The 24,893-nt window shown below is 45.1% G+C and overlaps 1 protein-coding gene across 5 annotated transcripts in view; it reads right to left on the reverse strand.

Annotated features, from left to right (window-relative positions):
- ADAM22 (ADAM metallopeptidase domain 22) overlaps window positions 1-24,893 on the reverse strand; it is a 1,877,697-nt gene that overhangs the window by 238,489 nt on the left and 1,614,315 nt on the right. For all 5 annotated transcript variants that reach the window (XM_069648369.1, XM_069648368.1, XM_069648372.1 and 2 more), the window contains exons 20-22: window positions 24,433-24,496; window positions 20,719-20,824; window positions 11,470-11,589 (exon numbers count right to left, since the gene is read on the reverse strand). In XM_069648369.1, coding sequence (XP_069504470.1) covers window positions 11,470-11,589; window positions 20,719-20,824; window positions 24,433-24,496 — 290 coding nt within the window. The remainder of the gene's footprint in view (window positions 1-11,469; window positions 11,590-20,718; window positions 20,825-24,432; window positions 24,497-24,893) is intronic.

Here is a 24,893-nt window from a genome sequence, read left to right on the forward strand (position 1 = left end):
ACTGGAGGAAATTCCCTGGAGCAAAACAGTTTGCACTTCCGGTTGATAATAGTAACAAACAGATCCACTTGCAAGGTTCCCCAAAGGGTGAAGATCTCTTGAAGGACTTCCTGAGTTAGTTCCCACTCGTGGGAGACTGCGCTCTGCGTGCTCAGAGAGTACGCCACCGTGTTCTCCTCTGGCTAGTTGAACTGCTGAAAGAGAGATTCCTTCTTGAATTACCCAGAACTAGAACTGCATTGCCTCTCTGCAGAGTGGTAGTGACCCAACGCCTCTATCTTGTTAAGGTAGTACATGGTCACTGTGTTTTCCATTATTATAAGAACATTCTTTCCCCCTACAGAGGGCAGAAAGGCCTTCCGCGCTAGTCTGATTGCCCTTAGCTCCAAAAGGTTGATGTATATTTTGTACTCCAATGGAGACCAACAACCGCTGAATGTCAGATCGTTGGCATGGGCACCCCACCCCATGAGTGAGGCATCCGTCACTACTCTTATCTCTGGCCATGGTTGCCAAAAAGGTTCTCCCTTCAGAATGTTGTTGTTGCAGACCACCACAGAAGGTTCTGTGTGACTCTGCTCGAATATGAAGGACGTCTGACATCCTGCCTGAGAATTGGGACCACTGTGCCCTCAGATGGGCCTATGGCACCAAAAAAGGTCAGGATACCATGAGCCCGAGCAACCTCACAAAGCCGAATTCCAGAAGATGCTGGGCACTCTGAAACTTGGTGACTATCTGTAGAATGTCTTGAGCCCTCAATTCGGGTGGCAAGGCTTTTCCCAAGGATGCATCCAGGACTGCTCCAATGAACTAGATTCGCTGAGATGGTATCCTGTGGGACTTCTTGTAATTGAGGGAGAACCCCAGTCTGTGGAGGGAGTGGTAAGTGATACTGAGATGGACCTGCGCCTGTACAGGTGAATGTGCCCTGATCAGCTAATCATCCAGGTAGCGGCAGACATGAATCTACCCTCTCCTGAGACTTGCTGCCACCGCTGCCATTAACTTGGTGAAAACCCTTGGAGCGAAGGTCAGCCCGAATGGAAGGACTCGAAACTGATAATGAGAACCGCCAATGGCGAACCTCGGGTACTTCATGTGCTTGTGATGGATTGGCAAATGAAAGTAAGCATCCTGAAGGTCCAACAATACCATACAATCCTCGAGCGGGAGGGCCTGAATGGTCTTAGAAAGTGTGACCATCTTGAACTTGTCCTTCCTGAGGAACTTGTTCAAGTATCTCAAGTCCAAGATAGATCTCAGTCCTCTGTCCTTCTTGGGGATTAGGACATAGGCAGAATACCATCCTCTGTTCCTCTCCATCACAGGTACTGGTTCTATAGCACCTTTCTCTAGCAGGGTCAACATTTCCTGCGACAGGAATGAACCTGGAACATTTAGCAAATGGCTTCCCGATGGATGATCCCGAGGTCTCTGTATAAAGGGGAGGCAGTACCTGTGTGCTACTGTTTCCAGTGACCATGCATCAGAAGTAATACCTTGTTATTCTTTCAGTTGCTGTGACATTCTGCCTCCCTCAGGGTGGTTTTGAGGTGGCTGAAGCAGCAGTTTATGGTAAAGATGCTGCTGCTTGGGTGGGCTTTGCACCTCTCTTCTCTTTCCTCCTTGACCAGCCTGTCCTCTCGCTCTTCCAACTGAGGTGTAGTAGCAAAAAGACCTACCCCTCCAAGATGATCTGCTGGGGTGAAAAGGCTGTGGCTGCCTGACTGCAGCACCTATGGTCTTGGCTGTAGCCTTTGAGGTCTGCAGCTTTTCAAGGCTTTTGTTAGCCTTATTTACAAATAAATGGGAGCAGGGCATGTTAAGGAGTCAGGATTGTACAACAGGTGCTAATCCTGAATTCCTTAAACACGCAAATCTGCGTATGACAGTGCTTGCCACCATGACCCTGCTGACGCTGTCAGCAGTGTCCAGACCTAATTGTAGAGACTCACACATGGCTCCCTTGCCATCCCTTATCAGGGTCATGAAGCCGTCTCTTTCCTCACCCTCAGGGATGTGATCAGCCGCCATCGCTATGCAGTCCCACAGGGTAAATGTGAACTTTGCAAGGGCACATGTAGAATTATCAGACTTTAAAGCCATGCTGCTAGCAGAAAATACTTTCTTTGCCCAAGAGTCAATGCATTTGTCATCCCTATCAGGGGGTATGGTTGGGTACTCAGCTAGCTTGGAGGCAGATTTAGCTGCTTGTACTACTAGGCTTTCTGGAGTTGGATGTATTGACAGGCAGCCAGGGTCACTACTGGATGGCCTGTATTTCTTTGTCAGATTTGTGTTTAGTGCAGGGCTGGACTCTGGAGCCACCCAGTTTGCTCCAACCCTTTTTTGAAGTGCCACATAAAATGGTAGCATAGGGTCATATTGAGGAACTTTGTCCAATATGCCAGTTAGGTTGTCTTGTTCAAATGCAGGAGTTGGTCTACTCCATCCCAGGAATCCTACCACGCTGGACATTAGGCTTCTATGTGATGCATCTGCATGATCAGCTGGGTCAGGTTTCTCAAAATGGAGCACTGGGGAGGTGTCTACCCCACTAGCTGTCTGTCGGGTGTAATGTAGCTCCCTAACCCTGGTCTCTTCTGAAATGAACCATTCAGGTGCATTAGTATTTTGTTTAATACCAGGGGGATCCAATTGGAGACCACATTGTGGGGTATCATCTGAGGTTTCATAGCCCTCATATATAGATGTTAGGGATCTAAAAAATCCTTTTTAGGTAAGGGTTTAAATATCTTTTCTTGGCTTTTTTGTGGTAAAGGCGTTGAATAATATACATTCGGCGTTGATGTTTTTTGTATTAGCTATGATGGCGTCGATGTCAGTGTCATCGACAGTGTTGACGGCTTGACTTTGCACTTGTGCTTTGAGGGACTCGACCCTCGACTCGACCGATTCTTCAATGATTTCTCATCTCGTTGAGTACTCGAGTAGTCTTGGGCTTATGACCCGGGATTGAGGGTGCGCAGGGTTTTGCCTTGGCCTCATGCTTGTCATCGACCGTAGCATGGCCAACTTTCTTATGTTTCCAGGTGGACGGGGCCTGAAAAAAGTTACTAAAAAGTACCCACTGCTATTTTGGAGGAGGAATTAGTCAGGCAGACTACGCTCCTTTCATCTGAGGAAGAAGATGAGGAAGAATGCCTTCTCTTTTTTAAAATCTTTTTATATGAGGAGAGGAATCTCTTGACCTGTGGGACGACCCACATTTTGAAGGAGTGGACAGAGATTTGGGCAAAATCCTACCCATTGATAGTTTAGCTTTGCGTTCTTTTAAGGCTTTACCTGTCATTGAATGACAGGATCGACAGTCAGCGGTTACATGCTCGATGCCCAGGCACCAGAAGCATATCTTATGTGGGTCCATGATGGACATCTTGGCACCACATTTTAGACACTTTTTCAAGCCCGTCTTCAGGGTATTCTGAGCTGAGACAAGGCCATTTTTGCGCCGTAATTCTCAAAGCAATCGCATTCATGGAAAACAGAACTGAAGCCAACCGGCGCTGCGCATGGTATATCTACTTGACAATTACATCAGTCAAGATGGAAACCCTCGAGGAACATTGAGGCGACTGTCTCGATGCACACGGCTTCTGCTGAGAGAACATTTTTTCCAAAGCAACTGAAGCTGGAAACGAAGATATCATAACATGAGGAATACGTGGGAGGGCACAATCCATTCAAGAAGCTAAATTATGGATTAACACCATCACTAAGTCTATAACCTATTATAACGCAAACAGTATAAACAAAGCTCAGTAAACGAGCTCAGCTATACAGTCACTCCTGCAGAGCCTAAAACCTTTACTTGGGTTTACTCACCTAATTCGAAGAAGGATTCACCAAATTCATTCCTACCAAATGAGACTATTGGCCCTCCGACTTCTCTGCACAGCCTGCACCAGTGTTCGCCATGCAGAAGCAGAGAAACAAGGGTGGTGCAGGTAAGGCAAGGATGGGGGTTTTGGTGGGGGAGAAAAGGGAGTGGGCAAGGAGTGGCATCGTGCAGAGTTCTCCATTGGGTGCTCAGAGGACAGTGGCGTGGGCATGAGGGCTCATGCAGGTCCATCGGGGCAGGGATAGGGATGACAGATGCAGAATGAGGTGCAAAGGCAGCAGGAGTATAGGGGGGTGACGACCATCATAACGGGACAGATGAGTGGTGGGATATGGGAGGGGTGATAGAGGCACTCAGTGAGGTGGATTTGGGAGGGAGAGGCAGTGGGAGCAGTGTTACGTGTGTGGGATTCGATCAGCATAGGATTCTATGAGAGGGTGCCTGTACTTATTTATCCACCTAACCAATGGCATCACAATGACAAGGAAAAAAAAGACAACATAACCATGGCAGCTGCCAAACTCAGAAGCAATTACAAGACGCCTACTGACAAATATGACAAATTCCCTTGGTCATGTCCTTAGACCACCCTTCCTATATCTTCCAATAGCTCTCACCATACCTCAGTGTCATGAATGCCATCCTGGAAATAGTACACTGCCCCCATCAAAACTACTACCAAACAGATGCCCCACTTGAATAAATACAGCTTAATACTCTGCCATGCTGTCCATCACACACTCAAATCTTAATCTACTGGGGCCTGCACAGCTCCACATCATCACACAGTGACTCAAAGGCCCATCCTGCACCGAGATACAGACCTAGTGTGTTCAATTACGTCATACATCCCCAAACATAGAGCTCAGCTCTGCATGTCCTCCTCTGGCTACTCAAACCAGGACCACAAATACATCCCTGGGATGAACCTTTTCAGCCTTCTTGGGGCAGCAACCATCTCTGTCTATAAGCTTCCCTTCCCATCTCCAGATGAGAACACATGAGGAAAGTATTAAACAAGCCCTAGTCTATCCTCAATTGGACACAAGATATGACTAAACAGATCCTCGCTGACACAAAGGAACCCAAATATGTGAAAAGTGCAAATCTCTCTTGGTACAATGTAAAATTCCCAACACATTGATACTCCCCTTTCTGATAATCTACTGACCCCTTCATTATAATCTAACATTCAGTAACATTTTACAAATGATGACATGACCCTTAATTTAGAAAAGTAGAAATATATTTCAATCTTTTCTTGATAAACAATGGTTTCGTGATCAAGTGGACTTCTTGCTCCACCCCCCCATTGGCTTTCAGGATCTTTCTCTATAGCTTCTTCGAGCAACGTAGTCTTTTTAGTCACACATTCTTGGATCATTTCTCATGAAAATATGCATCTACACAGAATTGTCTGTGCAGTTCTTGCTTCAAATTAAATCTTAGCATCACTATTTGCAAGTCTGTAGCTTTTTTGGGCTTTCTTCTCAGTTGTCAGCAGCTCCATAGTCTACTCTGGGAGTAGGTGGGCCGCAACTCCCAACAGTAAATCTGTGCTGCGTCTCTACTGCTACTCAAGATTCCATGTTCGGAATCGTACGAGCAACAATGCTCACTCTGTTTTTTATTTTATTTGTATTTATCTGTGTTTAATCACTCTTTACTCCCACTCCACTGGCCTTCTTGAGCATTTGAATTAATAGTCTGCAAGTGACACAAAAAGAAGTATGATATAAACGGAATCTGCAGTCTACCATTCTGCCTTGCTTCTTGTAATTCATTATTAGAAAGCTTCTGTTGCTTATCTTTCCAAACAAAATAAATGTACAGTTTATCTGTTTATAAAAGGATGTGGCGAGCGTTAAGGGCATATAACCAAGGGGAACCAAGATTTGAGGAGCAATAATCGTTCTCACAGCCCCACTTAGGTACATTTTCAGATTTTAGGCTTACTTTTCTTTATAATGTTCTTTATAGTTAAATTAATAGCTTCCGCAACAGAATTTGAAACTGGACAACTAAACATTTGATACTTTTTTGTCACTTGAGCCCAAAAGTACACACCATGCCTGGGATACGGGTAATATTCAGCAAAACAAAAGGAGCTTTGGCCTTATTTGAAAACTATCCAGAGGCAGATGAAAAAGTTTCTGTTGTTACTTAGTAAAATAACATCAATATTAGCATGAGCTGAAATCCCAACTTGTTCTTCCCCTACTGTGATTCCTTGTATATTCATATGATGTCTGAGAAAGTAAAAATCAAAGAGGGGGTAAAGGGCTAAAGATTTCTGAGCACCTTAGTGCACGAGGTATAACATGAGTGTGGGAGCTAGCAATAATATGACATAACGCTCTTGTGTTGCCTGAAGGTAATCCGCCTTTAAGAAATCCATATTGACCTAGAGTTACTTTAGAAAGTGTGCTCATATTCGTTTATCCATTTATATTACTGATGAGGGAAATTGATCTGTAATTAGAAACCAAAGTAGGGACTGTATCTACTTTAGGAATAACATCAGTCAAAGTATCCTTCATACTCTTAGAAATACTATTGCAGTTTTAAAGAACGTTGAATAACGGATGCAAACGTGGTAATAAAATTAGATTGAAATGCCCATCCTCACCAACAGCCGTTCTGTATTTTGTATTCTTTGTAGCTAAAAAGAAATGCTCAGGCTTCTCCTGTTCAGGAGAACGTCTTTGCAAATTACATTTATCAATAAATTGGTCCATATCATAAGAGTTGCGTAAAGTATGCTCCATATACAAATTAGCATAAAATGTTGGAACTCATGTAAAACAGCTCTAATGGGAACTGTAATGTCATCATTGCTCTTAGTGATACTCTTAATTTTATTTCACATGGTATATATGGAAAATAATCAACAAACAACACAAAGCCAGATTGCAAGCTCCATGAGCCATTATTATAGCAACAGGAAACTAACGGATACAGGATGCTCTGTTAAAGTGGAGCAATCAAGGACTACAAAACGTGCTTTCAGGACTGTAGTCCTCAGTTCAGTTCATCCCTCTCTCAAATTCCCTAGGTTTGCGTACCTGGTGGTGATCAAACAGTCACTCACTCTCTCTGGTGTGGTACGCATTCAGCCCTTTTTTCTTGAATGATATGTCTATCTTGTCAGAATGTCATTTGCCTACTTCTCATCCTACACACCTTGGCACCATCACGGCTAGGTCTAGCATCATCAGGATAGGCTAGTCCTCCACCCTTTTATGATCTTGGCTAGGATCTCCTTGGGCGTGTGGGTTACTGAGGTATGCCACTTCTCAGTTCTCCAGAGACTGTTTAGGCTCAGACTCCTCCACTAGTGGAGGAGTCTCTGCAAAAGTCCACTTCCACTCTCTCCTTCAGATTTATTTTTCTCTTCCTTGCTCACACCTTAGAGCAGAGCCCCAAGAGGTTCTTAATTCCAACCATTTGTTGAGGTTTACAGTCTTCGGGGTGCAGTCCTCTGCAGGAGCAGTCCCGGGAGGGAGAGTATTCTGTGATTCATGTTGTAAGAAGAAAGTTCTCTGTACATGACGACCAGCTCCCTTGAACTCTGGCAGGAGTTGGACAGGGCTTTCTGGCCTAATGATGGGCTTTCTATCTTTTTCGAGGGGCTTTGTGCACACAGGTATCTCAAGTAAGACTTGCAGAGGGAAGTCAGAAGGTGGGTGGGCTAAGATAGATAAGGCTGAGGCTTGAATTCCATTTTGCCCCTGGGCCATTCTGCAGAACCTGAGGGTTGTGGTTGGGGATTCTAAAAAACAGTGTTCTTCTCAGTTTTCCTTTACCTTAATTTTAGAAAAGTCATCCCCTGCCATGTATACTGGTGTACACCCCTCCCCACCTCGGGAAACCCCTACTGACTGTCATCTGAGGCTTACTACAAGCACTAGTCTTTCATGCGAGTGACGGGGTGGTGCTGTACTAAAGCTGGTCCTTGCTAGGGTATTTGGAGGATACTCTCTACACCTCGCCTGGGCCATACAGCAGGGAGCTGATGCTGGAACCAGCCCCAAGATCACCCCAGTCCAATCACCCAGACTATTGTATGTGATGTCATCACAAGGGGAGCCTAGACATGAGGATTAGTGACTAGGTGTGACTTAGAAAAGCAAATAGTTGCAAAAACACAAACAACTCAGACACTGGACACTCCCTTTCTGGACACAATAAGCCCAGTGCACACAACAAAGCATTCCCAGAAAGCTCACTTGCACAGACACCAGTTTCTCCCGGCTCTCCAAGCAGCAGCAGAAGAGAACAAGCTCTACCCTTCCCCTCTTCCCTCACTAACCAACCCCACTCACATTTCTTACAGAGGCAGGTCTGTGTCTGACCTAGGAATGTTGGGTGTGCTTTGTGTTCAGCAGTGCAGAGCTTTTGGAATCACACATCATCCTCAGCCTGAGCGCCCTGTTCCCAACAGGGGTAGACAGTAAGAAATGAGAGATTTGGTTGGCCCAAGGGTCTATGTTTAGTCTCGGTGGGCAGGAGTGTTGCTAGTTCTGGAAAAGATCAGGGGCTATCCTAATGTCGGAGCTGTTGGGACTTAGGGCTAACTAGCCTTTTGGTTGAAGACGCTGTGCTTCTATCCGGTGCTACAACCAAAAAACCAGGGGCTATAGTCCCCTCAGCCCCCCCCCCAGCAACACCTCTGTCGGTGGGTATCCAGAGTATGCTGTACTCCTCCCAACAGTGGTACACAATGTTTGATGTCACCTTCTCACCTTCTCCTGGCGTATACAAGCGCAAACATCAGGGGTCGCATTTAGGCCATTAGTTCACTTGTAGCATGAGCAACAGAACATTGAACCCCATCACTGCATTCCCAAAGACTTGAGAGAAAATGTGAGGAAAATAGGGGCACAATGTGAAAATGAAACAAGAATATCTAGTCAATGCAAAAAGCAAAGCACAAGAGCTATTATCATATATTAGAATAGAAGCAACCAAGAAAAAAAACATGCATGAAAATTCAATATTCTCCCATGGCTTTGTATGTATTGTGGCTCCCACGACAGTATCCCTTTCAGATTTTGCCAAGAGGCCTACAAAGTTTATAAACATGAGGAATCTCATAACAGTGTTACCACAAGCAGCCGATAGGGAACATGGGCTGATGTCAACAGTATAAGCCAAAGTTCCAGCTCTGTGGTGCTCTCCTGGTGGCTGCCATCTTGTCTCAATGCCCCGCCTCTCTCCTTCAGCCATCCCTGCAAATTGATATGCTACTGATCCTTCTCTGTGGGTAGACGCGCTAGCAAGCGAGAATGTGGAGGGCCCCCCTGGTTACCGTAGGCCGATGGTAAGGTACGTATAACTGTGTACCACACGTCTGTTGACTTTCCTGCTGCGCAGAGAAGCTTCTTTTCTGCCTGGCTCACCCTGACCCTTTCCTTCATGGTCCTGCCGTGACCCTGCTTGCACCAGGCACCTAGCTTCGTCCATGTGTTAATGGGCACATTGAGGGGGGCGTTACTAGGCTTGCCATTGCTGCCTCCGTATGCCATTGCTTGTCAGCATCTACCTACACTCTTTGTCCAGGGTCAGCTTCATACCTCTGACAAAAAACACAGGTGCAGTATGATTTCATGCACCCTGAGAAATCAGGACATTTTTCCTGAGAGATTTCCGCTGATTTTATTTCCCTTGTAATCCAAGAACAGACTTACACTGAGTCTCCCATTGCTGACATTTTGGATTAAATACAAGACCCTACTCACCAGGCTATATATATAATAGCATTAAAATGACTGTCCTTCATACAAACCCATTTATGTATCATTCCAAATGTCTCCATTTCTGAATATAATCCTATTCCAGTGATTAATTTGCAAATAAAATAGGTGCCTGTAACACATTGGGGTTGGTTGCTTAGCGCCATTGTTGCCGCCACCCACAGGTGCTCCCTACAGTGTCAGTATATTTGGGGTTAAAGCTGCAAGTTACACTAGCACATTGTTGATGCACTGATTATGGCAGATATGCGATATACACATACCAATCCGCTTAACATAAAATAATATCACATGCTGGTTGTGTCTTGAAAGGCACGTGATTAAGTGATTCTTGAAACACATAATCATGGTTAACATCTTGCAATGATTCTTTAGGTCGCAAGAGGAACTTATTGACTTTCTAGCCACAGAAAACAGAGCCAACATGCTTTTCTCCTGTGGTTAATTGATGGGCAAATTCAGACAAAGCTTCAAATTAACGTTTCCTACGAACACTGCAGGAATACCTTGTTAAGGTTGGCACACAAGGCAGGCACTCCTGCTTGGCAATGGGCTTCTCCCTGGTGTTGCCCTGAAGCTGGTGCTGCTGGCTTTCCTATTGTTGTGAACCCACCGTGCTGTGGCACTGCTGCTAGTTATTACAGTAGTGGAGCAGCATCAATGTTCTGCGGGCTGATTGGTCCAGTGCGCAGGCATGGCCAGCAGGAGTTCACAACATTGTCACCTTCCAACTCATTGTTATTCATGAGACTGAATAATTAGCACAGTCGATCCAGCATGGGCAATCATGTTCATGGGTCACAATGAGCCAACTTGAGTCCAGGGCACATTGTTGTTACTTGTTTTGGGAGGACTACTGATTGAAAGTTAAAATAAAGAAGATGCTAAAAGGGCCTGATCACGACTTTGGCGGTAACCCTTAAATCCGGCGGTAGTGCTATTACCACCGGATTTAAGGGTCCGCCAAATCAGGACTTCGGCGGATTTCGCCCCAGCTCTGAGCTGGGGGGAAATCCGCCTAAAATGTGCGCTATTACCGCCAGCGGGAAATTCACCAGCGGTAAGAGCGCGAATTTTCCCCATTAAGCCGAATGGGGAATGGGGCATTCCCGAATGGGCTCAAAGAGGAATGGGGAATTACATTACCGCTGAACTCGTGATCCGGCGCTATTAGTGCCGGGGAGTTCGGCGGTAGGGCTAATACCGCCAGCAGTAATACCGCCGGTGTTACCGCCTAAGGGCCTCATCACGAGTTGGGCTGTATTCCTGGCTGTAATACCGCCGACTGTAATAGCCCTAGCGCCAACTGGTCCGGTGGAATTACCACCGGATCACGGGTTGGGCCTTAACGGTAAATCCCCATTCCTGAATGGGTCCATTGGATCCAATGGGGAATTTTCGGTGCTAATACTGCAGGCTAATACAGCCAGCTGTAATACAGCCGAAAACAGGGATTTTCACCTACAGAAAAAAGCTGGAGGTAAAACAGCCGATTTAGCGCCCAACTCGTGATAGGGCCAGCCCTTAAATGCGGCGGTAAGACCATTACCACTGCATTTAAGGTCTACAGCCCAACTCGTGATGAGGCCCAAAGTCGTGATCAGGCCCCATATCATTATTAAACTGAGTCTGAGAAAAAACATGTCGGCTTAGAAATAAGTGCCAGGGCTGACCCGTGGCAAACACCCCCACACATGAAACATTGCTTCTGTTCTATTGGCCATATTCCCTGCAGCTTCAGATGACACTTCCCACTACAGGACCATCAATCATATGTGAGCTCCAGATGCTGTCACAAGGAGGGGCAGTGTTCGTATATTTTATAAACAAGAAGAGTTGCCACTGTACCTGCAATTTAGTGCCTTTCCCAGCTGTAAGACTGAAGACGTTGTCACTTCGCCATCAAGTTCCCCAAGTCGTGGCACATTTGAAACATTTGAGCACAAAAGATATCCACAGAGAACGTCTCTGCAACACAAAGAAAACAGCCATGACACAAGAAAAACAGGAATAGCACTAAAGTTGTGTAAAATCATGCACATTATTGGACGTGTGCTGCGTATGGTATATGCCAAGTGTTTTCCTTGTATGTTATATGAACTTTGATTAAGGACCCGTTTGGAACAAAATAGAAAATATTGTATTATTTAAAAAGTTGAAGTTGGCTGTAACGTTTCCTGATGCTTTTAAACAATATTTAGGCCACGTGGATGTGGACATTATTTTAAGAATGCAGCAAAACCTCTTTGGAAATATTATTTGGACTGGGCAGGATTTTAAAAATGCATAAAGAAAAAAAAACACTGACAGGCCTGAAAGGGTAAACTTTGACAGAACTACAAGAATTGTTTTGAAAGTTCGAATACATTTTTTAAGAACTCACCTGACCATTATAGAAATATAAAAATAGTTATACCATGGAGGCCCTTAACAACGTGTTCACTTTGCAACACTATTTAGGGACATGATGGGCAGCACATGCTCCTTGACCGCTGCAGGTGTTATTTTCACTGTTTGGGACCCACCGAGTTCCCACTGGAAAATAAAAAGTAGCATTTCTTTTGTAGTCCGGGTGTGTCGTAAAAACAAGTCGCCAGTGCGGCAGAGACCTGCTGTGTCTGTACAAAGTATATGCATATACATGTTTAAGTACTCACACTAGCAGCCACAGGAATATAATTGGCCATTTTCTATAGGGTCTGGCAGACTTCCTTTTTTTCAAAGTCAGACCTATTGGCTTTACTAGTATTTGCTTTATAAAGCTGGTCACAAATAAGTTCCTGGACAGAAAACGTATACATGGGCTCTGTACTACCTGAACCTAGACTTATTCTGGACATACAAGTTATCCCAAACTGCTAATACACCAACACATCCTAAACGATGCCTAGAAAGATTATTTCTAGGACATTTTCTTAGTAATTATTGCACGTGCATAGCAATTGCTCTAGGGAGGAGGTCTGGAAGGAGGTCGTGGTCCAAAGCACATGGGTAGGCGTTTACTGGAGCTGCAGGCAGAGAGTGGACGGTAAACACAATCCCAGAACAATACATTCATCAGTCCCCACATGGGAACTCTAAAGCATTTGATTGGGCACAGTAAGATGCCATGACTGGGTATGGTCAAAATGGCGGCTTCCTGATCAAAGTGCATTTCATCTGAGTTACACAGACTCAACATGACATGTACACACATTGCCCAAACAAGTATTGTCAAAGCCAATAGTTTGTCCGTTAGCAGTTCTTTGTTTCATTTTATACTTATAGGTCAGAATGAAGTAACTACTTCGGTTCTATTTATCTAGCAATTCCAAACATGGCTGCAAGTTAGTGTTTGCTGTGGATAATGTAGATGCATGAGGACGGGAGGTTGGGTAGAGAATTAGGAGTGGCGAGGACAGCTGGGTGGGGGCTTGAGAGGGATGAGGAATCGTGGAAAGGGTATAGAAGGGAGTGGGAGCATGTGGTGCGGTAGAGAGATGTGGGGTATGAGAATAGTGGAGTAAGTGAAGTTTGACATTGAGTGTGTGGTGGCAGAGAGAGTGGCATGGTTCGGTGCAGTCGGTTTAGATTAGGGTAGGGGTAGAGTGAATGGTGGTAGAATGGGTTGATTTGAGGGTAGAGTAGGGTGAATCAGGTTTATAGTAAGCTGGACCAGAGTAGGGGGTGACAGAGTAGTGTGTAGTGAGGTAGAGCAGGGTGGGGTAGGGATATAGTAGAGAGAGATGGGGCTAAAGTTGGTGCGTTAGAGTTGGTTGGATAGAGTAGGATGTGGTAGGGTGGGTGGTGAGATGTGGGGTTAGGTAGGGTGGGTGGTAATAGATTAGGGTGGGAGTGAGTAAAGCAAGATGGGGATAGAAAGAGTGGTTTGGGGTAGGGTGAGGTGGGGTAGAATGGGTGGGCTGGAGTAGAGAAGAGAGAGGTGGTTGTAGAGTTAGTAGGGGTAAAGTGGGCTAGGGCACATTGGGTGTGGTAAGAGGGTCAGATGTGTAGAGTAATTTGGTTAGGATAGAGTGTGGTAGATGTTGAGTTGGTTGGGTATGGCGTGAGATGGCGTGGGTGGGTATGTAAGTGAGTGGGGGTCAGTGGATAATATAGAGTGGATGAGGTAGTGAGTTAAGAGTTGTGCAGTCGATCAGAGAAGTGTGGTAGTAGAGTTGGGTGGGTATAGTTGTGGGGACAAGTGGTTTGGTAGAGTAGTGGGTTGGATAGAGTACTGTGGGTAGAGTGGGTGGGGCAAAGTGGGCAGGGGCAGAGGCTGGTGAGGTGTGGTAGAGAAGGTGGGGCAGGTTTTGATAACATGGGGTGGGGTGGGAAGCAGAGTGGGTGAGGTGAAGGTCTAGAGTAGTGGGGTCGAGTGGAGTAGTGTGGTATAATGGTGGGGTCGGGGTAGAGTAGGGTAGTAGAGTGGATTGGGGTAGAATGTGGTTGGTGTAGATTGGAGTGGCTGTAGAGTGGGGTGGGGTTCGAGTAAGGAGATGAGGATGAAGTGGGTTAATGGGAGGGCTGTACAGGGTGTCATAGGGTGTGTGTGTTGCTGTGGGTAGCAGTAGAGATGGGTGGGAATAGGGATAGAGTGGGTAGAGGTAGAGTGGTGATGGGTGTGGTGGGGTAGAGTGACAGCCGGGGTTCAGCAGAGTGGGGTAGGTAACGAATGGGTGGGTGGGGCTAGTGGGGTTGATTGGTGGTGTAGAAAAGTGGGGTGGGTTAGATTAGTGAGGTTGGGTAAAGGGAGGATTAGAACAGTGGCGATTGGGCACTGGGTAGAGTAGTGTGCTGTGGTAGATTGGGTGGAGTAAGCGGGTGGGGTGGACTGGGATGCGGTAGGGTGGATGGTGGTAGAGTGGGCCCAAGCATGGAGGGGCAAGTGGAGTTGCAATAGAGTGAGTGGGGCATGGTTAGAGTGGGTCAATGTGGACTGGTAAGGTAGCATAGAGGGGAGGGGTTGATTAGAGAGGTGGGGTATATGGTTGGGGTTCTGGGGTTCTGCTGGGGTAGAGTAGTGGAGGTTACTGGTGTGGGGTAGTGTGATAGAGTAGTGTGCTTCGATACAGCAGTGAGGAATAAATGTGGGGTAGGGTAGTTGGCTGTGGTAGAGTAATGGGGGTAGAGTGTAATGAAAGGGGTAATCTGGGTGATGTAAAGTACTGGGGTAGAGTAGTGTGTGTGTGGGGCTAGTGGGCTGTGGTAAAGTGGTGGTGTAGAGCCATACTGTGGAACAGAGTAGTGTGGGTAGAGTGGGTAGGGGTAGCTTGTGTGGAGTAGGGTAGAGATAGAGTGACATCAGGGTAAAGTAGGGTCGAGGTGGGGTAGAGTGGGTGGGGTAGATGGAGTGGTTCCACTAGTGGTCTGGTGGGGGGTGGTTTATATCAGTGGGGTGGAGTAGGTGGGGGATAGATTGGGGTGACATGGGATACAGTGGGCGAGGAAGGGTGAGGTGGGGGATCATGGGTGGGTTAGAAAGAGGCCATGGTAGAGTGATGAGATATAGTAGTGGGGTGGGGTGGATGGGGGTGAGATGTGGATGAGTTTGGGGTATGTGGAGTGAGATGGGGTAAAGTGGGTGGAAGTAGAGCGGCTGGGTAGAGTAGTGGGTGGTGTAGAGGAGTAGGGCAGAGTAGTGTGGGTGTGATAGAATTGATGGGATCAAGTGGGTGGGATAGGTGGAGAGGGGATTGTGGTGGTGTAGAGTCAGGGGTAAGGGTGTAGTAGTGCATTGGGGCAGAGTAGTCATGTGGGATGGAGTAGTTGGGTGGCATGGGTGGGGGTGAGTTGTGGTTGAGTGGGTGGAGTGAGCTGGAGTAGAGTGGGTGTACAAAAGGTGGACACCTGAAAACAAGAACTGGGCCGTAAATACTTGTGATAATCACTATTTGGAAATTCTTGTATTAGGAAAACAATACATTATGTATAATTCGCCAAATTTGTTTTTTTTTAAATGACAGTATGAATGAGTGAGTTTGGGATTGAGTATGAAAGTTGAGTATATGAAATGTATGATGATGAATTGACACTTATGTTTTTTTAAAGCAATGCATACAATGATGTACTATGTGTTTATTGATTAAAATTTGTAATATTTTTTTAATCATTCGTGTCATCCCTATCCACTGGTCCCCCTTTTGTTTTGTGAACCCTATATATCTTACCTGAAGGACCAGGGATTTAGTGCAGGTACACCCCTTTATTTTGAACCTGTAGAGGGGGTGTAGTAAAAGTTGGTGAGGGAGAGTAGCGGGTTGCAGGTAGAATACTGGGATGGGTGATTGATCAGGTGGTGCAGTGGAATAGGTAGAGTTGTGGGGTTGGGTTTGAATGGGTGGGAATAGTGTGGGGCTTAGTGGGACAGAGCAGGTGAGGTGGTGTGAGATTGGCATATAGTGGGTAGGGTGGAGTAGGGTAGAGTAGTGGTTTGGGAGTTGATTGGGTGGTGGAGCTGGATAGAGTGGTGGGGTAGATGTGGGTAGTGATTGGGACAGAGTTGGGTGGGGTTAGATTCAGAGTGGGATGAGGTAGAGCAGTGTAGGGTAGAGTGGGGTGGATGTTAGAGGCAGTAGAGTGGTGGAGAGGCTTAGATTAGCGTGGTGGGGTTGGGAAGTGGGGTAGAGTAATGGAGTTGTGTATTGGGGTGGGGTAGAGAGGTGGGAGTAGAGTGGTCGCAATAGTTTGGGATTGTGTGGGATAGTGTGGGATGAGGTGGGGGTTGACGTTGGGGTACAGTGGGTGGGGTTGAGTAGTGGAATGAGGTGGAGTGGTGGGGTTGGTGGAGGGGAGTGGCGGGCGGGGGTAGAATGGGGTGAGCTAGCATGGGTGAGTGTAGGGTGGGCTGAAGGGAGGCATGGTGGGATGGCTGGCAAGAAGACACATGAAAAAAGATGAAAAAGAAGAGAGGGCCATGTGCCTCTACTGGTAATGGTTCATGGCATTGTACGCCTAGAGTGATTTGGGGGATGGGGTCTTGAGGAAAATTGAGCAAGCCCTGCTTTGCACTATGGTGCTGCTGGTGTGGGGGTTAAAGGGAGCTTTAAATAAAACATAGCACCCTGTGTTTTTGTTGGGACCACCACTTGGCAGCTGCTTGAGGTGTGGGGAAGTGAGGTTAATAGTGGAGGGACCATGCATGCACTAGTGCTGCAGTCAGGTTCACCTCTAGCTTGGCAGATAAAGGAAGAATGGAAGATAACTCCATGTGACTCCTCCTCACATCAAAACACAGCCTTTAATGTTTTGGATCTTGTGAATGGACGATGTCGTTAAAGATGCCCTCATAGGATTATATGGTGGAATGCAACAAGAAACAGCATTTAGCGGTTTAGCAAGTTCATGCCAAAGTGTTGCCAGTGAACATGCCAACCTTCCAAACCCCTCTTCCTCTCATTCTTCTCGGTGGCAAAACTTTCATAGATATAATATGAAAAAAGATTCTGAGATTCTGACCTCTCATTTGATGTTCTTAGAGCTGAATTCATGGGAACATCCTTCAGAGTGCAACAACAGAGGCAATTATGGCTAACTTTCTGGAAAGGGGAGTTCCCAGAGAGGAGCATGCCTTTACAAGGACAGAAACTATTTGGACCATGACTGAGTGAGCTGGTGAAACGGACAGTACAGATTGCAAGCTGACTAGAACATTGAGGCCCAGCAATCCCCCATATGCCTCAAGGTTCTATTCACTCCAACTAGAGATACAAGATCTTCTCAACTTCCCCATTTCACACAAGGGGAGGAAATAAGGAGAAAGGCAAATGGTAACATGAGAAGGCACACACAACGTCTTTTACAAAAACTCACCCCTCCTTGCTTTGACAGGGATGTGAGGGAAATGAAGAGTCCAGAAGGCCCCACACAATAGAAGGCCCCAGTTATATACACGGGCATAGAACAATCAGGTTTTAGAAGCTTGGGAATGGAAAATGGTAGAAGAAGGCAATACCTTTGGGTTCCACAGCACGCCTTCACATTCAGGTATTATACTCAACTCCTGGCCTATGTCACGGACAAGCATAAGGGCACTAGACTTGGGCATCCATTAGCTAATCCACAAGGGGATGGTGGTGCCTGGCTCCAAGCGTGAGCTAAACCCAGGTGTATTGTTCATCATCTCCTTGGTCCAGAATCCTTTGGGGAAATATATATCAATGAAATACCTCAAGGAAGTCAGCATGTACATCAACGAGATGCCGTTCAAGTGTAGACTCTACAGTGTATTAGCCACATGACATGTCCATGGATATGTCTCTTCTCTCTAGACAGTGGGCTCTGGGATCAGATCTGTAAGGTGGTTAGCTGGTGGATGTTGTCCCCATCCTCCTGTAGGGGGGGAAGAGCTACCCTCACACACTTTGACATTGTAGCCAAAGCAACCACTGTGGTGTGGGGTACCACATTAGAAGTATTGACTGCACTTAATACCTGGTCTTGCTTGGATTCAGAAAGGCCATTAGACTGGTGTTATCTGACAGCCACAGTGAGAGCAGTACATAATTCACCCCCTCCCAGTTGCTGCATTCCGTGTGAAGAGAAACAACCTGGTGTCCATGTTTCATGCAACATCACGGGTCCAACCAGGTATTTTGCACTTGCATACATTAATGCAACGTTCTTTAGTTTGATGTTACCCCATCTCTAATTGAGCACGGTAATATGCATCCCTAGGATGAAACATGTCTTGGGAGCCACCTTGAGCAGGCTCTTCCCCCTCGTCCATATCATAATACCCAACCCGAGTGTCTTCAAGCAAATTTGTGGCACATTCAGGAACCATACAATAGATCTGTTTGCATCACTCCACAATGCCTTCTTCACAGATAAGGTGCCAGAACATGTGTGCTTAGACGGAGATTGCACTGTCCTTCATATGGCCACCCCTGCTACTGGTTGCCTTTTCCCTTACCTCTTCTACTCAAGGTCCTGTGGAAGAAGCAGAGGGAGGAGGGGGAGGCCTGATTGCTCCTTGCTGGATAAGAAATGTGTGGTTTCCCCTTCTGCTCCACACGTTGTGGCCACATGCTGTGAGCCTCCCACTGCCCATCCACACTGCATTGGCTGGACCTTCAACTTCAGTCTCTCCTCAGGCTCCATCTGACTGGCTAGAGTCTGAAAGGAGGATATCACAAGAGAAGGGGTTTTCAGGTATAGTAGCACTAGCCCTCCAGAATCCCAGGAACTACTGCCATTAAACCAATCCATGCCATCAGAGGTGGAGTCTTATGCCTCCCATCTCGTGAAGCATTTTGGGTTAACCCTAAGTGCCTGCCCAAGTTCAGGTACCCCTTCTCCTCTTCAGATCTCTCATTGGTTTGTTGCTCACTCAGAGAGATCCTTTGGATCCCTTGTAACAGTTCCTCTTAATATCCTCTTTTCCAAAGTGCTGTTCCTAGGGCCTATCACCACTTTCAGAAGGTTGGGTGAATTAAGAGCCCGTCTTTGAGTCAAACCATTCCTTTGCTTCCTAGAGGAAGGTCTGTTCCTGTAACCTGCACTGTTCTTAATTCAAGGAGTTATCAGAATTCTGTGAAAATCAACATCTGGTCATTCCATTCTTTGGATCTAGAAATGACCATGTATCCCCTTTGAGTACTTAGAAAGGAGTAGGTCAATGAGAGTGTAGCTTACGCACATGGCCTACATTCTCTTGTATGATGCACTCTTTGTGAACTTTCGTCTAAGGGGCTGGGTGAAGAAACAGTCCACTGATACCTTGAGTGGATGGATCAGGGTGGCCATCTCCCGGTATGCATAAGAGCATACCCTTCTCCTGGTGAAGGGTAAGGTTGGGGGGTCCTCCTGGATGACTTGTAGAGGTGCTACCTTGTTGGACATTTTCAGAGAAATCTGTGTTTGGTGCGGCCGTCCTCAGCACAGATTTTGTTAATTGCACAAATAAAATATGCCACAAAATTCAGAATGGAGATGTCTCTGTTTAGCTGTGTCCACTGATTATCTCATCCTGCTTGATATATTCTCAATGATGAGGACAATTGAAGATGATGCAATGATATGATTATTTAGTGGCAATCTTCATTCAAATCTTCCCCGTCATATTCCGAATTCCCCACCTCGCTGGAATATTGATGGGAGCTTGTTAATTGGGGACTTCAAAAGAGGATTAAGGGGCTCTAGGGCCTACGATACCGTCCCCCGTAGGGAAAGGGGACAAAAATTGAATTGATATTTTTTCAATAAATAATGAAACACGACAATTTTAAAAGAACAAATATGGCTTGGGCGTCTGTCGCACTGAGGGATGCTCTCAATGATGAGCACTGTTTTGAGGAAGATTGGAATTGGTGAAATGAAGATTACCGGTCATCAGGGTTCGAAATGGCTGGGAGATGTGAGCTATTTAGCTACTGGTTAGAGCTAACTGCAGCCTGGTTGGCTTGGCACCAACAGCTACCAGGAGCTACATGTAGATCCCCCAGGGCAGCTGGTGCCACACCAACATACCTATTAGAGATTAAATCTGTATATTTGGCAATGCATATTAATGAGCTTTAAAACGCATCTAGAAATCATTTAGAGCAAAATGGGTCATATTTGAAGAGCACAAAGTTGCGATACACATTTGGACCACACTATGTATTACATACTATGTAATAGCGTCTGGTTCTCTGGAGGTAGCTCCTGCTTACTATATGATGCTGGGATACCCAGGTGCTGTTTTTACCTCCTACTAATCAAATACTTATTTCGATCCCTGGGTAAAAGTAGACCATTGGTGATGGGGAGTGTCAGTACCCGCGACGATGAAAGAAAATGCCAATCTTATAAAGCTCAAGCTGGCAGAGCCACAATCATAGTTATATATTTTTTTGTTGGATTGCAAGCATGGGACAGCAAGAAGAGACACTGCAGAGCGCACCTAAAATTACCGTTGATGCCCTGTTAAAGTTTTCATTTAACAAAGGAAAAAAGAAAACAATAGCAAGAACATCCTAAACAGAGAGTGGATAAGCACATAAAATTCTATGGGGAACAAAAATAAAGAAAAGAACATTAGGGGAAGGCTGCTAAACACTACACGGATCAGCGACCTAAAAAGGCCCACTTGCCTGACAAAACATAAAAACATCAGGGTCATAGCTGTCCACTCACTGCTTATTGCACTGAATCCAGGTGTCCTTGCGTTTACCACAGTTGCCCTTTTCAGTTCCTTCAATGTTCAACTTCTCATAACATAATTTGTCTGCAGCGGTCACTTCTGGAAAGCGGGAACAAACATTAACAGAATCACAAAAGTCTTCTTTTAAAAAAGGTCTACATTGAGATCTAGTAGCTTTGATCTAATGTCACAAGCATAGTAAACATTTGAAACCTGTCAAATAAGTTCATGCATGGGTAATCCTTCTTATAATAGATCAGAGCAGGCTTTAGGATAAATGTGGTACGCATGCACCTTTATTGGTTTGACCCTCATTCTACTTTTCAATCACTGGGCCTTAGTTAAAGGTCAGACCTTCTCCAAATATGAATATAGAAAATAACAGGTTTAATATCAATTCTTGTAATACATTTTGACAGTGGATCAAGGTTTTACAAATGCACCCAGAGGTTTACTGGGAACCCAAAGAGATCCTCGAAATGTGTTCAAATTGTCTGCATCTTACATATCTGTGTGGGCAAGTCAAAGTAGGTTTAGGGAGTTCTCCCACAAGAGCATTTAGAGCAAATGGTCAAAATGGAAAACTTTTAAGCAAATTTCTCCTATGTAGAGATTAATGACCTAACGTGTTAAGAGTGAGCAATAACATACTAGAAGATTTATAACAAATTCTTTATTTCAAGGGAAAGCAAGGAAAGGAAGTTAGTGGGGTGCGTTTGGAGAGAGGGTAAGAGGTGTAGACAACGAGCATGCCCACACAAAAGAAGCCCTTGGTTTAGAGGCCTACCCTGAAATCTCTAGAGATCACTGAAGACCAGTCCAGCACTGAATGCAATGTTTACATAGGAGCACATTTTCCAAAAATCTAAAAACACAGATCACATTTGCTGCACTCTTGCTTTTGAGCCACTGCATTTTGGTTCCTTCAGTTCCCACTTAGGCTTGGCCTTGCCTCATCAAATTGTCCTTCCTTTATAATCATTAAAAAAAAAGAATCAGCACAGTTGAGGAAGAGGAAATGGCAGAAGAGACAAGTTGTGACAGTCGAACCAAGTAGAAGGATGCATTACCCGAGAACCCAGCATACAACAGAAAGAGGGTGGCGCCTGTTATCAGGGTAGGTACGAATTATGTGTGCATGTTGGGGAAGAGCTCCCTACCACTTTCGGACAAAAAGAGACATTTTTACAAAGTCGAAAAAAAATCTGTTTTTGCACTCACCGGGTCTCTGCATGTGATCTGTTTGACATTTTCGAAAATGAAATACTGAATCCAAAAATACAGATTTTAGTTTTCTTTCACCACATTTCGCCGCATATATATGCAGAGGGTGACCCCGTGCCCCCCAATCCCCATCGCATTTTTTTATTAACTTTACCCTCCAACCCCACATATAGATGCAGCGAAATGGGTCACCCTAAATTCGGCATTGTGGGATTCAGTATTTTTTTGCCGTGGAATGATGGGCTGATACCAATGCATGTAGTGTGGAGTGGTACAACTAGCAACGCGTGTTGTTGAGATCCACACTATGATGGGTTTGGAATCCCATACACGATAAATACAACATCTCGTTGTCAGTGGAGGTATTGTATGCAGTATTACTTCATGTCACCTCGAAACACTTGTGTATAGGCGCGTTATAGATGCCATATCATAGCATATCTCCAATGAGGTCTAAAGGGACTACAACATGAGGGTAACTTTAGAGCCCGGAAACTAACAACGCTCAGAATGAGGACAACAGTGTATACTGCTTAACCTTCACAGATACCTTCCATGATGTGTGGTTATGGAAGCACATGTTTGTTTTAACATTAAACAGTAAACAGATGATATGCACGTTTGGCCTGAATGGAATGCCACTTTGGACAGTTGTGAACTTAAAGTCTTTAGGCTTAGCCCCCAAAGCGGCTGCTTTTGCACCACCGCTATGATGTAAAACTATTGGCATGGGTGTGGAGAGCATGGAGCAGACTTTTTCACAGCAATTGACGAAGCACACACCTCTGCGAGATAATTTGCCAATTTGCTGCTTTCTCCAAATTTACACCAGAAATCGGTTGCCCACGTCAGAACATTGCGAGATCCTTGTGGCAGTAGCAAACATTTCTGGACCGTGTTTCTTTATGTCAAGGGAGAGTTGGTGTAGCGGGAGCACATGACTTCAGAGAAATGTGTTTTTGCTTTCTCATGTGCTTGTGCTACAACGCTTCAAGCGGAACATATAAAGTACATTGGTGTTGGTAGCATAACGTCCTGCCCGCATGCACATGTCCTTTTCCACATATCTCAAATTATTGGGGGATTTTTTGCGCCCAATTGCATGATATATAAATTTATTGTTTGCTGTTGCAAAACACCCGCAAGGCTATACCTTCCATATAGTGAATATGCCAGTCACAAGATGGTATGAGTGGGGTATTTGAGGCTGCTGTTGGCAATCAACATCAGGACCTGCAAGGCTATACCTTACATATGGTAATAATACCAGTCATATAATGGCATTATTGGGGCATTTGAGGTTGAACATGGCACACGAGGGAAGTCCTTGCAAGGCTATACCTTGCATCTGGTAACTGTACCAGGAATGTTATGGCATTATTGGGGCATTTGAGGCTGCACTTGCCATATGAAGCAAGCACCAGGACATGTGGGGCTAGGTCTTAAATGCCCCAAGCCGATACCCACTCCCATGTGTGCCAATTATTGCCATCATTTTCCAACGTACACAGTTACAGTACATACTTCTGCAGCTTACCCACCCTCTCAGAGAGCCCTCACATAGCAATGTCTGGTCATTTATGATACTACTCGGCCACAAGATGGCAAATGCTGGGACATGTATCTTGGAATAAAAGAGTGAGAAGATCACACGTGTTGCTGCAGTGTATGTTTGTTTTCTCTATCCCATTGACCTCCTCCATGTTCTGTTGCCCTTCCCCTCTCCTGTGCCTCTAGCAGTGAGTTGGCATGAGGGGGAGCAACAAATTACAACAGTAAATATAAACACATGATGTTAATTCATGCCAAATGCCCATACAATAGCCAACAACTGTTGACTTTGCCAGTACTGTGTCTTTTAGAGTCTCGAAGTGCTTTGGGAAGACTTTCATTTCAGTGCAGTTATATTACCAAATAAACCAATTAAACATAGGAAAGAAATGATAAAAGATTAGCTTAAATTAAATTTGGTTCCACCTGTTTTGCTAACAAATCATATTGAAAAAAAAGGTTGACGGAGAATCCAAAAGGGGCTGGGCTTCATAGATAACCTTCGAGGAGCAAAAGGCTGCCATTTTACGGTCAGGCTATTCTAAGGGCCCTGGACATCTCTAGAAGGCTTCTAAAAGGGTCCCAAAAACATCTGAATGGCATTGTCTGCCATTCGTAGGCATGCAGGAGTGATACCGCAGTTTTTACTGAATACAATTTTATCCGGTATATATATAGGGCATAATAGGTGGGGTGTGGTGTAAGGGTAAAAGTTAGGGTAGGGAGGGGTAAGACGGGGTAGCGGGGAGCCTACACCCGCATTATATAAAAAAGAAAGTTTAAAAAGTAAAAAGTTAATTTCAATTTCGGTAAAATAGATATGCTCACTTCTCCATTAGGTAACATATTTTCTATCAAATCATGGACATCCATGCAGGATACACTCGAGCATTAGGAATGTAGAAGTGTTCTATTAATGGTAGTATACTCACTTTGTCCCCAGAGGTATTTACACTGCCGGTCCCTGGTTTTACATCTACCACCAAAGCAGAGGCCCTAAATAAAAAAAGGTCAGAAAAAGACATTTGAAAGCAAGTCCAGTGTGTGCTTAAATCATGTTCCTGTCCATGTCTTCATTGCACTTTGTATTCACTGTCTTCCATGATGAACACCACATGCATACTAATAGATAATAGATATTTAAATCAATTCTAATATTTAATTTCAATTGGGAACGGATGTGGCAACCAGAAATTAGAATGGGCATGTTGATGTTTTCACACTGTTTATTTTTCCTGGTCTTTGCGAACATTTCCAATAGAGTGCTAATTTACAGATTATTAACAGCCTTTTCAACCTGCTCAACACCATGTGACAGGATTGTTTCAAGGCACATAAGTGTCGAACAACACGGTGTATTTGTTTTGCTTAAAACCCAGTGCATGGTTCTTAC

Source organism: Ambystoma mexicanum, chromosome 2q, assembly GCF_040938575.1.
Source record: "Ambystoma mexicanum isolate Mex_15411 chromosome 2q, UKY_AmexF1_1, whole genome shotgun sequence".
Taxonomy (NCBI): domain Eukaryota; kingdom Metazoa; phylum Chordata; class Amphibia; order Caudata; family Ambystomatidae; genus Ambystoma; species Ambystoma mexicanum.